Source organism: Hemitrygon akajei, chromosome 5, assembly GCF_048418815.1.
Source record: "Hemitrygon akajei chromosome 5, sHemAka1.3, whole genome shotgun sequence".
In the NCBI taxonomy this organism is placed as follows: domain Eukaryota; kingdom Metazoa; phylum Chordata; class Chondrichthyes; order Myliobatiformes; family Dasyatidae; genus Hemitrygon; species Hemitrygon akajei.
Window position 1 is genome coordinate 124,527,467 of NC_133128.1, and position 12,837 is coordinate 124,540,303.

Genomic DNA, 12,837 nt, shown 5'->3' on the forward strand with positions numbered 1-12,837 from the left:
AAGGGTGCAGAGTATAACAATGATGATCGGATTGTAGAGCCTTTTCAGATGAACCTACTAGTATGTTCTCTCCTCCCCAAGTTCCCATATGCATTCCCATTCTGTGAATCCTTACCTGTGTGTACATACAGTATGTGCAATGGTAAAATAACACTTTAAGTAATGGTTTGCTAGCTCTTCCCTCCTATTGTCAATCCTCTCCATAAAGCATTCTCTGCATTGACCGTACCCTTAGTTTTTGGAGCAAGCCTTTTTTCCGCTTCAGCGCGTTGTGCAGTGCATCTCCCTGTCCATCGAAACTCCCTGTGGAAAAAGCCAAACAAACCTGTTGAGTTCACAAACACACCCATTATTTGACAGAATGAGAACAGCGCAGTACAGAAACAGGCCCTCGTGCCAAACCAATTTGATTAGTAATGAAATGACTAGCTAAACCAATTTCATCTGCTTACACAATGTCCACATCCTTCCACTTTCCTCACGTTTACATACCTATCTAAGTGTCTCTTAATTTTTTGTAATTTATTTTTTATTGAAGTTCATCAAACAAACATTTCCATAAGATGTATTTCAGACATTGTACATATATATCATATAAACATATATATCACAAATCTCCACAAAGTATTTATCTGGGGTATACACTTATAGAAAAGAGTGGAAAGAAAAAAAAAGCAAAAGGAAAGAACTATGTACAAGTAGGGAGTGATCTTTTTTTACAACAGATTCATTGATTTGTGAGAATAAAATCAGGCCTATGAAGCATTATGTAGTTAAACCATTTTTTCCAGTATGAATCAAATTGTTCCAGCTTATGATTAACAGATGCTGTTATCTTCTCCATTTAGTAAATGTCCATTGTAATTTCCATCCATGTATTTAAAGTTGGACTCTCCTGTGATAACCATTTCCTAGTAAGAGTCTTTTTACCAGCCACCAACAGTATATTCATTAAATATTTATCTCTTTTCAACCATACTTGAGGTATATATCCAAAATATATGGTCTTACTCTCCAAGGGTATTTCACACTTAAAGATGTCTTGTAGGGTATTGTGTATCCCCCCTCCAATAGTTTTTGATAACAGAGCAGTCCCAAAAAATATGATAATAATTTGCATTTTGATTTCCACAATTTCTCCAGCAAACAGGGAGGTTACCATCATAATGGGATTTCTGAGAGGGTGTAATAAAATATCTTATCAAGTTTTTCCATCCAAACTCCCTCCATTTCTGTGAACTGGTACACTTCCATTGATATCTCCATATTATTGTCCCTTCTTCCTCAGATGTAATTATCCCTCCTTCCTTCTCCCATTTTGTTTTAATGTATGAAGTCGAATGTGTTTTAAGATTTGACAACCCCTTATACATGCTTGAAATGATTCTACTACCATTATCTGAATTATATGCTTTTCTAAAGAGCTCTATCAAGCATGTATTTGCCTTGGTTACATTTTTAAGCATCTTATTAACATATTGTCGCATCTGTAAATACCGATAAAAATCTTGTTTTTCTAATAAGTGTTTCTCTTTAAGCATTTCAAAACTGAACAGTGTTCCTTCTTTCATTATGTTGCAAAGAACTGTTATTCCTTTAGCTGTCCAGTCCTTAAATCTAGCATTCAATTTATTTGGTGTAAAATCAGAGTCATATGCACACCATTTAAGAATTGCAATATCTTCCTCTAGATTATATTCTTTTATAGTGGTTTTCCATATTTTAAGAGTCCATTTCACCCATGGGTTACCAATAGTATTTATGTACCTTTGCAGGTTGTTATCAGCCAAAATTGCTTGTATGGGGATGGGAAGTACCCGCTCCTCAATGTTTTTTCCATTGAGCGTCATATGATGGGTTGCACAAACACATCACAGCTCTCAACTGTGCTGCAAAATAATAATCTCTAAGAGAAGGCAAGCCCCATCCCCCTCTTTTCCTTTGTTAATTGCAAAGTTTTGAGACCAACTCTAGGACTTTTACCCTGCCAAATATACCTTGATAACATCTTGTTCCATTCATTGAATTGATTTTGATTAATCTCTATTGGTAGGGTCTGAAAGAGATATAACAGTCTGAGCAGTATATTCATTTTAATAGACTCAGTCCTTGAACTGAGACTGAAAAAAGGAAACAGGCTCCATCTTGCCACATCTTCCTTAATTTTTTTTATATAGAGGCTGATAATTACATTCTGATAATTTTGCCAAATCTTTTGGCATAACGATGTCCAAATATTTGAAAGACTCTGTGTGCCATGCTCGGGGGTATCGACTTTCAATTTTTCTTGGTGGGCTATAGTAATATGAAAGTAATTGGGTTTTATCTATGTTGATCTTGTATCCTGATAATTGACCATATTGTTCAAAGGATTGCATCAATTTAGGTAGAGAGTATGTTGGTTGCCCTAGATAGATCAAAATGTCATCCGCATAACAAGCCAATTTATGCTCTGTCCCTTTAATAGTAATTCCCCTGATATCTTCATTTTGTCTGATGTATTGAGCTAATGGTTCCAGATATAATGCGAAGAGTAGTGGTGATCATGCACAACCCTGTTTCGTGCCCCTTTCTAGGGTAAGACTATTTGATAAATATCCATTGATTTTAATCCTAGCAGTAGGATTGTCATATAGCGTCTGTATAGTTTTAATAATTGTGTCTTGTAATTTAGTAATTACACAATTTAGTAACTGTGTCTTTACCAAATCTATGTAAAACTCTGTAAAGAAAATTCCAGTTAACCAAATCAAATGCTTTTTCAGCGTCCACGCTTATCACTATTGCTTCGATTTAATTTTTTTGTATATGATCCATAATGTGAAGTGTCCTTCGTATATTGTCTTGAGTCTGGCATTGTCGTATAAAACCTGTCTGATCATTATGTATCAGTATGGGTAGAAACTCCTCTAATCGTTTGGCCATGATGGAGGTAAATAACCTATAATCTACATTAAGAACGGATATTGGTCTAAATGACCCGCATTCCATTTTATCTTTGCCTTCTTTCGGTATAGCTGAGATTATCGCTTCCTTCCAACTGGGTGGCATTTGTGCCTTTTTAAAGAGCCCAGTTCAGTGTGGAGAGTAAAACAGGAATTAACTCATTTCTAAATTATTTGTACCACTCTGCCGTATACCCACCTGATCTTGGTGACTTGCTTAATTTAAGCCTACTAATTGCAGCTTTTAATTCAACTTCAGTTATGTCAGCAGTCATCCTTCTATTTTGTTCTTCGCTTAAAGTGGGTAACTCTAGAGAATTCAAGAAGGTGTCAATTTGGGTTATGCTTCCCCCTGGAACTTTGGAATATAGAGTTTTGTAAAACACTTTAAAAGCTTCTTGAATTTCACTTAGCTTATTTTTTTATCATTTTCATTCTTGTGTCCCTAATTCTATGAATTGTATTTTCTGCTATCTTTTTTTTCAGTTTCCACGCCAGTATTTTCATAGATTTCGATCCACTTTCATAATGTCTCTGTTTCAGAAACATTAAGTTTTTCCTGATTTCTTGTGTAGCCAAACTATTAATTTCATTCCTAATTCTTTTAATTTCCCTAATGTATCCTGTCCCAAATTCAATTTGTGTTTTTTCTCTAGTTCCTTCAGCCTATTTTGTAATTCCTCTAATGTTTTATTCCTTATTTTTTTCTTATATGAAGATATCGCTATAATTTTCCCTCTTAAGACCGCCTTCAGAGTATCCCATAAAATGGGAGGTGAAACCTCTCCATTATCATTAAATTCTAAGTAGAGACCAATTTATTTTTTAATTTGTTCCTTGAAGTACGGATCATTGAGTAGATTTGAATTTAGTTTCCAAATAGTATTCTTTGGTTGTAGGTCAAAATCAACAGATAAATATATAGGTGCATGGTCACTTACATCTATTGTCCCAATTCCACAGGTGTTTATTTTGTCTTTGTCTTTTCTAAATGTTATGAAATAGTCTATTCTTGTATATACAGAATGTGGAGCAGTATATTGAGTGTAATCCCTTCTGTCAGGGAAAAGGTCCCTCCATATATCAATTAAACCACCATCCTCAAAAAGTGTATTAACTTTCTTATGTAAAGATTTTGTTTCATAGGTTTTTGTATTGGAAGAGTCTAAGTTTGGTTGTTAATGTAAATTTAAGTCTCCCCCACATATCAGGAGACCTTCTGTTTCCGTTACCATAATATCAGTAATTTTCTAAAAGAAACCAATATCACTTCCCGGGGGTGAGTATATATTCAATAGAGTAACTGAATTGCCGTCTATATTCCCCCTTACCAGAATATATCTGCCCTCTTTATCTCCCATTTCGAATATTTTTTTCAAAATTTAGCTTACTTGAGATAAGAATAGCAACTCCTCTCCTATGTCCTGATTTATATGAGGAGAAAAACAGATTAGTGAAGCCCATTCTCTTTAGTTTTTTATGCTCATTATCACTTAAATGAGTTTCCTGTAAATATACTACATGGGCTTGATCTTTTTTCATTTTGGATAAAATTCTCTTACGTTTGATTGGATTTAATAGTCCATTTACATTAAAAGAAATGAATTTTACCTTGTCCTTAGCCATCTTTATTTATCTGTCAATGTATCATTGAAATTAGAATAAAACTTAATCGAACAAATAAGAACCAAGAAACTCAAATAATAACAAAAATGGCAACGAACGTGTGATTCCAAGGCTGAGGTCTCTAGTAAATGACCCTGTGTTGGGCTAGAGGAAATGTCTAGCTGTGGGGGATAACCCCTCCTATTTGTGAGTTGAGGGCCCCCATTGCTGTATTCATAAAAGTCAGTGAACAAATCCATTACACAGAAAAGATTTCCCTGTGTACTCCTCCTATATATACATACACACACACACACACACACACACACACACGCACACACATATACATATATATATATATACACTCACAAATATATATATATATATATATATATGCACACGTATTTACACACACATAGAGACATATATACATATACATACATACACACATTACACACATACACATATATGCACACACACACACACACACACACACATACTCATTTTGGGGTGGGGGAAAAGGAGTAAGTGAGCGAATAAAGAATAACAACTAAGTAATATAAAATCCACATTATAATAAGTATTTCTTGAGATAGATATATCACTGTGTACTTTTGCTTCTGTTTAGCTTCTCAGCATTTTTAAAGTTAGCCAAACCTTATGGCTCTTCTGAAAGGGGTGAGGACTGTCTTTGGGAAACTCCCGGTCTCTTCCTGATATGTTTCTCTTGGCTTCCTCCCGTCTCCTGCCTTCTCAATTCTCGCACTATTTCCCAAGCGGAGTGAGACAATTCCTCAGCCAGGCTTTCTTTCGTTTTGGTCATGCTGACAGGCAACCCTCTGGCCTTCATGTCTGTAGTCGCCTCTTCCACTGTCTGGTATAACTGCATCCCGTTGTCATAAAACACTTGAAGTTTAGAGGGTATGGAGTTTGAAATCTAATCTTATTTTGCTCTAGTACTCGCTTTACTTCAGAGTATTCTTTGCATTTCTGGAGGACCGCGGGGGGGGGGTAATCTTGGTCGAAATATATTAATTTATCCTCTAAAAACACTCTCTTCTTACCCCAGGCCCTTCGTAGAATCTCCGCCTTGGTGCTGTACCAAAGGAATTTAATTATAATTGATCGTGGCTTTCTACCCTGGGTAGGTTTTGGGATTAGCGCGCGGTGCGCTCTTTCAACTTCCAGCTCCATAGCCGGGGGAAGATCCAGTGCGTCCCGCAGTAACTTTCCAACAAACTCCGTTATAGACGGGCCCTCCGCTCCTTCGGGAATGTTGTAGATTCTGATATTTTTCTGTTGTGATCTTCCCTCCAGATCAAGCAGTTTAGCTTCTTGGTGATGTATGATTTTTATTGTCTTGCTCAATATCCGTTCCACGTTTTGAATGCGATCTTCCACCTTTTTTTTGATTAACGCTGGTGAGCTCTGCCTTAATATCATGGAGCTGCTGCTTTATATCTTTCTGGACCTCCATTATTTCTTTCAGGATTTCAAAGACATTCGCTGCTTCAACTAAACGAGGCCCGGCAGCCGCCTCGCTAGCACGCGGTCGGGTCAGAGAGCCGCTCGCTGCACTCCTCTCGGCTGCAGGCTCCGCAGTGTTGCTTTTTTTATTTCCATTTCTTCTCCCCATTCTTGCCCCTCTTTTAAGTTCAAATATTTTTTGAAAAATATTATATTTGATGGGTTAATGGGGCTTAATACGTGTTTTTCCGGAGGAGCTAGTGACTTAAGCTGCCATTCTCGACGATGATGTCACCGGAAACTAGCCTAAGTGTCTCTTGAAAGTGTCTGATGATTCTGTCTCTACAGCACCCCAGGATGTGCATTGCAGGTACTCACCACTCTCTGTGTAAAAGAAACTTGCCCCTCACATCTCCTTTGAAATTACCCCTCTCACCTTAAATCCATGCCCTCTGGTATTGGACATTTCAACCCTGGGGAAAAGATATTGCCCATATACTTTATCTATGCCTCTCATAATCTTAAAAATCTCTGTCTGATCTCCCCTCAGCCTCCGCTGCCCCAGAGAAAACAGCCCAGGTTTGTCCAACCTCTGTCACGGACGTCTTATTGACAGAGTGCAATGGAGGGCAGAGAACTCAAGCAGACAAGCTTAACTTTGTTTCTCTTTCCTCAAATGCTGCCTGACCTCAGAGTCAAAGTTGAGTTTACTGTCGTATGCACAAATACATGAAGATACAGGTGGAGTGAAAAACTTGCATGCCAGCAGCTTCACAGGCACGGAACATCGGATAAACAGCATTCATACACAGGAAACATAAATTAAGCACAAATTGTAAACGTTTCTTCCCAAAATAAAAAACAATTACAAGAACACCATTTGGACAAATAAGTCCATTTTAGTGTAACATGATCGAATTAGTCATGATGTTGGTAAACTTTAGTGATTAGGGTTGTGCTGGTTGGTCCAAGTAGATATTTGCTGAGTGTTTCTAGCAATTTCTGTTTTGTTTTCCTTCAGATTCCCAGCACTTGTGGTTTTTAAAAATTATTTTCACAACAGACGTATATCTCGGGGATGGAGTGGAACAGCTGAAGATGATCCTTTTGGGACTTCTAAAGGAACAAAAGGATTGAGGGAATGCAATGGCCCAGAACAACCCAGGTGAATGAGCAGTCACCTTTGTTGCTGTTTCAGTATCTCAGAAATAAAAGGAATTCCCTGAGCTGGAATGAAATGTTTAACAGTACGGGAGCTGGAATGAAACGTTTAACAGTATGGGAGCTGGAATGAAACGTTTAACGGTATGGGAGCTGGAATGAAACGTTTAACAGTACGGGAGCTGGAATGAAACGTTTAACAGTACGGGAGCTGGAATGAAACGTTTAACGGTACGGGAGCTGGAATGAAACGTTTAACAGTATGGGAGCTGGAATGAAACATTTAACAGTATGGGAGCTGGAATGAAACGTTTAACGGTACGGGAGCTGGAATGAAACATTTAACAGTATGGGAGCTGGAATGAAACGTTTAACGGTATGGGAGCTGGAATGAAACGTTTAACGGTACGGGAGCTGGAATGAAACATTTAACAGTATGGGAGCTGGAATGAAACATTTAACGGTACGGGAGCTGGAATGAAACGTTTAACAGTATGGGAGCTGGAATGAAACGTTTAACAGTACGGGAGCTGGAATGAAACGTTTAACAGTATGGGAGCTGGAATGAAACATTTAACAGTATGGGGGGAAATAAGTAAAGTTAATATAGAGGGAACATGTTAGCAGTGGTAACTTTGGAATTTCAGGTGGGTCATTACTGAAGCAGTTACATCGGTATTAAAACTATTATCTTTGTTGTCCTGATATCTACATTTGATCAGTTTGGTGAAGAGTCTTGAGAGGTTTATATACATTAAAAGTTTTGTAGAAATGCAAGTTGATAGTTTGATCTCAAATGGAATCGCATAAAATTTTCTTAGAAGGCATTTTCCCAGTCAAGTTTGAATAACTCTAGTCAGGATCACTTCTCTGTTCTTTTCCCATATTCTGGTATCCTCACATCCCTACAGTACTTGTTCAATTCCCTTTAAAATGTTTCCGTCGAACCTACAGCACCTACAAAGAGCAATCACTTCCTCCCCACCCCCGGGGGTTTTCATATTTTATTGTTTCACAACGTTGAATCACAGTGGATTTCATTTGGCTTCCTTTGACACCTATCAACAGAAAAAGACTCTTTTGTGGCAAACTGAAAACAGATTTTTACAAAATGATCTAAATTAATTACAAATGTAAAACACAAAATAATTGATTGTATAAATATTTACCCCCTTCAAGTCAATATTTAGTAAATACACCTTTGGTAGCAATTACAGCCTTGAGTCTGTGTGGATAGGTCCCTATCAGCTTTGGTAAAAGGAACAATAGTGCGGACTCTTATCTAAATGGGGAGTAGGTTCAAACATCAGAGGTGCAGAGGGACTTAGAACTCCTTGTGCAAGACTCTCAGAAGGTTATTTCACAGGTTGAGTCTGTGGTAAAGGAGGAAAATGTAATGTTAGCATTGATTTCAAGGGGAATAGAATATAAAAGCAAGGAGATAATGCTGAGGCTTTATAAGACACCAGACAGGCCGCACTTGCAGTATTGTTGACAGTTTTGGGTCCCATATCTCAGAGAGAGTGTGTTGTCATTGGAGAGTGTCCAGAGCAGGTTCATAAGAATGATTCCGGGAATGAATGGAGTAAAGGGAATGACATAGGCATGACAGGGGAGTTAACCAGAATTGGTTGGAAAAAAACACCTGGCAGGATGATGCAGCAATGGATGGAATTTCTGGAAGCGATTCAGAAAGCACCAGATATGCACATCCCAAAGAGGAAGAAGTATTCTAAAGGAAAGTTGACACAGCCATGGCTAACAAGAGAGTTCAAAGCCAGCATAAAAGCCAAAGAGAGGGCAGATAATGGAGCAAAAATTAGTGGGAAGTTGGAGGACTGGGAGGCTTTTAAAAAGAGTCATTAAGAAGGAAAAGATGGAATACAAAAGTACGGGTAGCCAATAATATTAAAGAGGGTACCAGAAGTTTCTTCAAATACATAAAGTGTATATGAGAGGTGAGAGTGGATATCGGACTGCTGGAAAATGATGCTGGAGAGGTAGTAATGGGGGACTGGGAAATAGTGTATGAACCAAATAGGTTTTTGCATTGGTCTTCACTGTGGAAGGCACTAGCCATATGCTGGAAGTTCAAGAGTATCAGGGGTTAGAACAGTGGTGGGCAAACTTTTTGACTTGTGGGCCACAAAGGGTTCTAAAATTTGACAGGGGGGCCAGACCAGGAGCAGATGGACGGAGTGTTTTGGTAATACACCTCATAAGAGAAAATAAAATATCATGGGATATGTAGAAAACATGTGCTTTAATTTCAATTGAAAATGAACAAATGCATTACAACAAAATATCTGTCTTTGAAGTCCCATGGTATTTAGCTATTTATTGAAATGACTTTTAAAACACTGAAAATTAAATGAATAAAATACAGCTTTTTTTAATAGTAAGTTATTATTTTAAAGCACTGAAAATTCTGTTATCCTTCAAGATATTATCATCATCACTCTCCTCCTGACTGTCTTTATTTCAAAAACAGTAGGAGATGCGGGTCTACTTGTCCTGCTCCTTCTTATTCAATTGTCCCCTGTGCCAAAACTCAACGACCAGCACAAGGACAGAACAGTGACAGCGCACCAGTATGCCGAGCGCGTTATTTGATCTGGAGCGCATTTTTTATTTTGAGAACGTACGTGCACCTGCGCACTACTCATGTCCATCACTTAACAGAAATGACATGTAACATGTAAGGCTTATTGAAAAAAATATTTTCAAATGCATTTTTTACATAACACAACAAAGAAACTTATTTTTAATTTCAGTGAGAACAGTGTTGTTGGTCTCCCTTTTTAGCCAGCGTATCAAAGTCTGGATTTAGTTTTGTTGTGGCGAAAACGCCAGAATTGCGGGGAAAAAAACGTTAACAAGGTTTATTAATATAATTTCATCAAGTTCTGCGGGCCGGATTAAAAAGCTTAACGGGCCGCATATGGCCCCCGGGCCGTAGTTTGCCCATGCCTGGGTTAGAAGTTTGTGAAGTTGTTGTTACTGGAGAGAAGATCCTTGGGAAAGTAAAAGGTCTGAAGGTAGATAAATCACCTGGACCGGATGGTGTATACCCCAGGGTTCTGTAAGAGGTGACTTCCCAAAATGCAACTCCTCCCACTTATCTGGATAGAAAGCTGATCCTTGCTGATCCTTGGCCCACTTACCTAGTTGATCAAGATATCTCGATAGCATCTGATAACTTTCATCATGTCTAGATTGAAACCTCTTTTATCATGGTCTGCAAAGTTACTAACAAGTATCATACACAAACTTGCAGTGAGCTTTTATTTTCCACAATATTTTTTGATGAGGCACCCTATTGTTGGAAGGCAGACTATTTTGTTTCAGAAAGAACCTGTTGTGTCTTTACAACGACATACTAATTAAAGAAAAGCACGCATGTGGAGGTGAGGTTAACTGGTATGTCCAGATTGTGATTGTGTGTGTGTGTGTGTGTGTGTGTGTGTGTGTGTGTGTGTGTGTGTGTGTGTGTGTGTGTGTGTGTGTGTGTGTGTGTGTGTGTGTGTGTGTGTGTGTGTGTGTGTGTGTGTGTGTGAGAGAAAACGAGCAACAGATCAATGTGCATGGTCAATTACCAGTCAATAAGTACTGCTAAAGGGAGTCATTGCACTAAAGGAAATTAATCCAAACATTACACCTGTAGCGATATATATTGCTAAATTAGCACGCAGCAGTAATGCGTGTTGATAAAACAGAGGGAACTAGGGGTTAGAGAAAGCAACCCAAGTTTATCCAGCCTCTCAAGGTAGCACATGCCCTCTAAACCAGGCAGCATCCTGGTGAACCTCTCCAAAGCCTCGACATCCTTCCTATAGTGTGGGGCGACCAGAACTGTACACAATACTCCAGATGTGGCCTAAGCAGAGTTTTATAAAGTTGCAACATTACCCCTTAACTTTTGAGTTCAGTGCCTCTACATGTAAAAGCAAGCATTCCATAAGCTTCCTTAACCACCTTATTGACCTGTGTAGCCACTTTCAAGGAGCTATGAACTTGGATCCCAAGATCTCTCTGCTAAACAACTCTGTTAAGGATCTTGCACTTGACAGAGTGCTGTCTCCTTGCATTTGCCCTATCAAGGTGCAAGACCTCACATTCATCTGGGTTAAACCGCATCTGCCATTTCCCAGCCCATATATGCATCATGCTGTATTCTTTGCCAGTCTTCTACACTATCCACAACTCCACCAATCCTGGTATCATCTGCAAACTTCCTAACCCACCCACCTACATTTTCATCCAGGTCATTTATATACGTCACAAACAGCAGAGGTCCCAACACTGACCCCTGTAGAACTCCACAAATACAGACCACCAGCTAGAATAAGTCCCTTCAACCACTACCCTCTGTCTTCTGTGTGCAAGCCAGTTCTGAATCCAAACAGCCAATTTGCTGCAGACCACATGCATCGTAATCTGGATTAGCCTCCCATGAGGGGCTTTGTCAAACGCCTTACTAAAGTCCATGTAGACAACATCCACTGCTCTACCCTCATCAATCTCTCTCGTCATCTTGCCATAAAACTCAATCAAATTGGTAAGGCACGACCTGCCCCGCACAAAGCCATGCTGGCTGGTTCTCCTGAATTAGCCAATGGGTTTCCAAATGCCCATATACCCTATCCCTCAGATTTTTCTCCCATAATTTCCCCACAACTGATGTAAGGCTAATCAGTCTTTAACTCCCAGCATTTTCTGTTGTTCCCTTCTTAAATAGAGGTATAATATTAGCCGCTCACCTGTAGCTAAAGAGGGCACAAAGATACTTGTCAAGGCCCCATCAATCTCATCTCTTGCGTCCTTCAATAACCTGGGGTAAATCCTATCAGGCCCTGAGGACTTCCACCTTAATACTCGTTAGGAGGCTCAACACTTCCTCCTACTTGACCTCTAAATGCCCTAGCATATTTTAACACTCAGCACTGATCTTCTGATCCTCCATACCCTTTTCCTTGGTAAATACTGAAGCAAAGTACTCATTAGGTACCTCACACACATTCTCCACATCCAATTAAATGTTCTCCTCTTTATGCGTGAGTGGTCCCACCCTCTCTCTAGTTATCCTCTTTTTTTTTCTTTAAAAAAATTTTTTTTTATTAGTTTTTCAAAACATTTTACAAAATTAAAAACCCCAAATCCCAATGAGGAGCATTAATACAGTGCAAGATTAAGCATACAATAACAATATGCTACAAAGGAAGAGAGTTTAACAAAAAAGCACCTAAATTAAAGACAAGTAAGCTTAGTGGCCTCCCCAAGCCCCACAACACAAGAAAAAAACAACAACTCCAGACCAACCACCACACAGTATAAAGAGTATAAGTCTGGACAGTCAAACTCCCAGACTGTGAATACACTTAGCAACAGAGGATAATAATGCCTACTACCAGAAAAAAAAAGGGAGCTGAAAGCAAGGGACCGAAAAGAAGAAAAAAAAAGAAAAAAAAACCCTAGTCAAGAGGAAGGTTATGAAAGTACTCGATAAAAGGTCCCCAGACCTTATGGAACTTTAGATCCGAATTAAGAACTGAATAATGAATTTTTTCGAGGTCCAAGCAGGCCATAATGTCGTTAAGCCATTGCGCATGAGTGGGCGGGGCAACATCTCTCCATCTAAGGAGGATCAAGCGTCTAGCCA

At 38.8% G+C, this 12,837-nt stretch overlaps 1 protein-coding gene across 1 annotated transcript in view; it reads right to left on the reverse strand.

Moving 5' to 3' along the window:
• c5h21orf58 (chromosome 5 C21orf58 homolog) overlaps positions 1–12,837 on the reverse strand; it is a 78,989-nt gene that overhangs the window by 36,088 nt on the left and 30,064 nt on the right. The window contains exon 3 of the mRNA XM_073046386.1: positions 230–303. Within this exon, the coding sequence (XP_072902487.1) occupies positions 230–303 (74 nt within the window). The remainder of the gene's footprint in view (positions 1–229; positions 304–12,837) is intronic.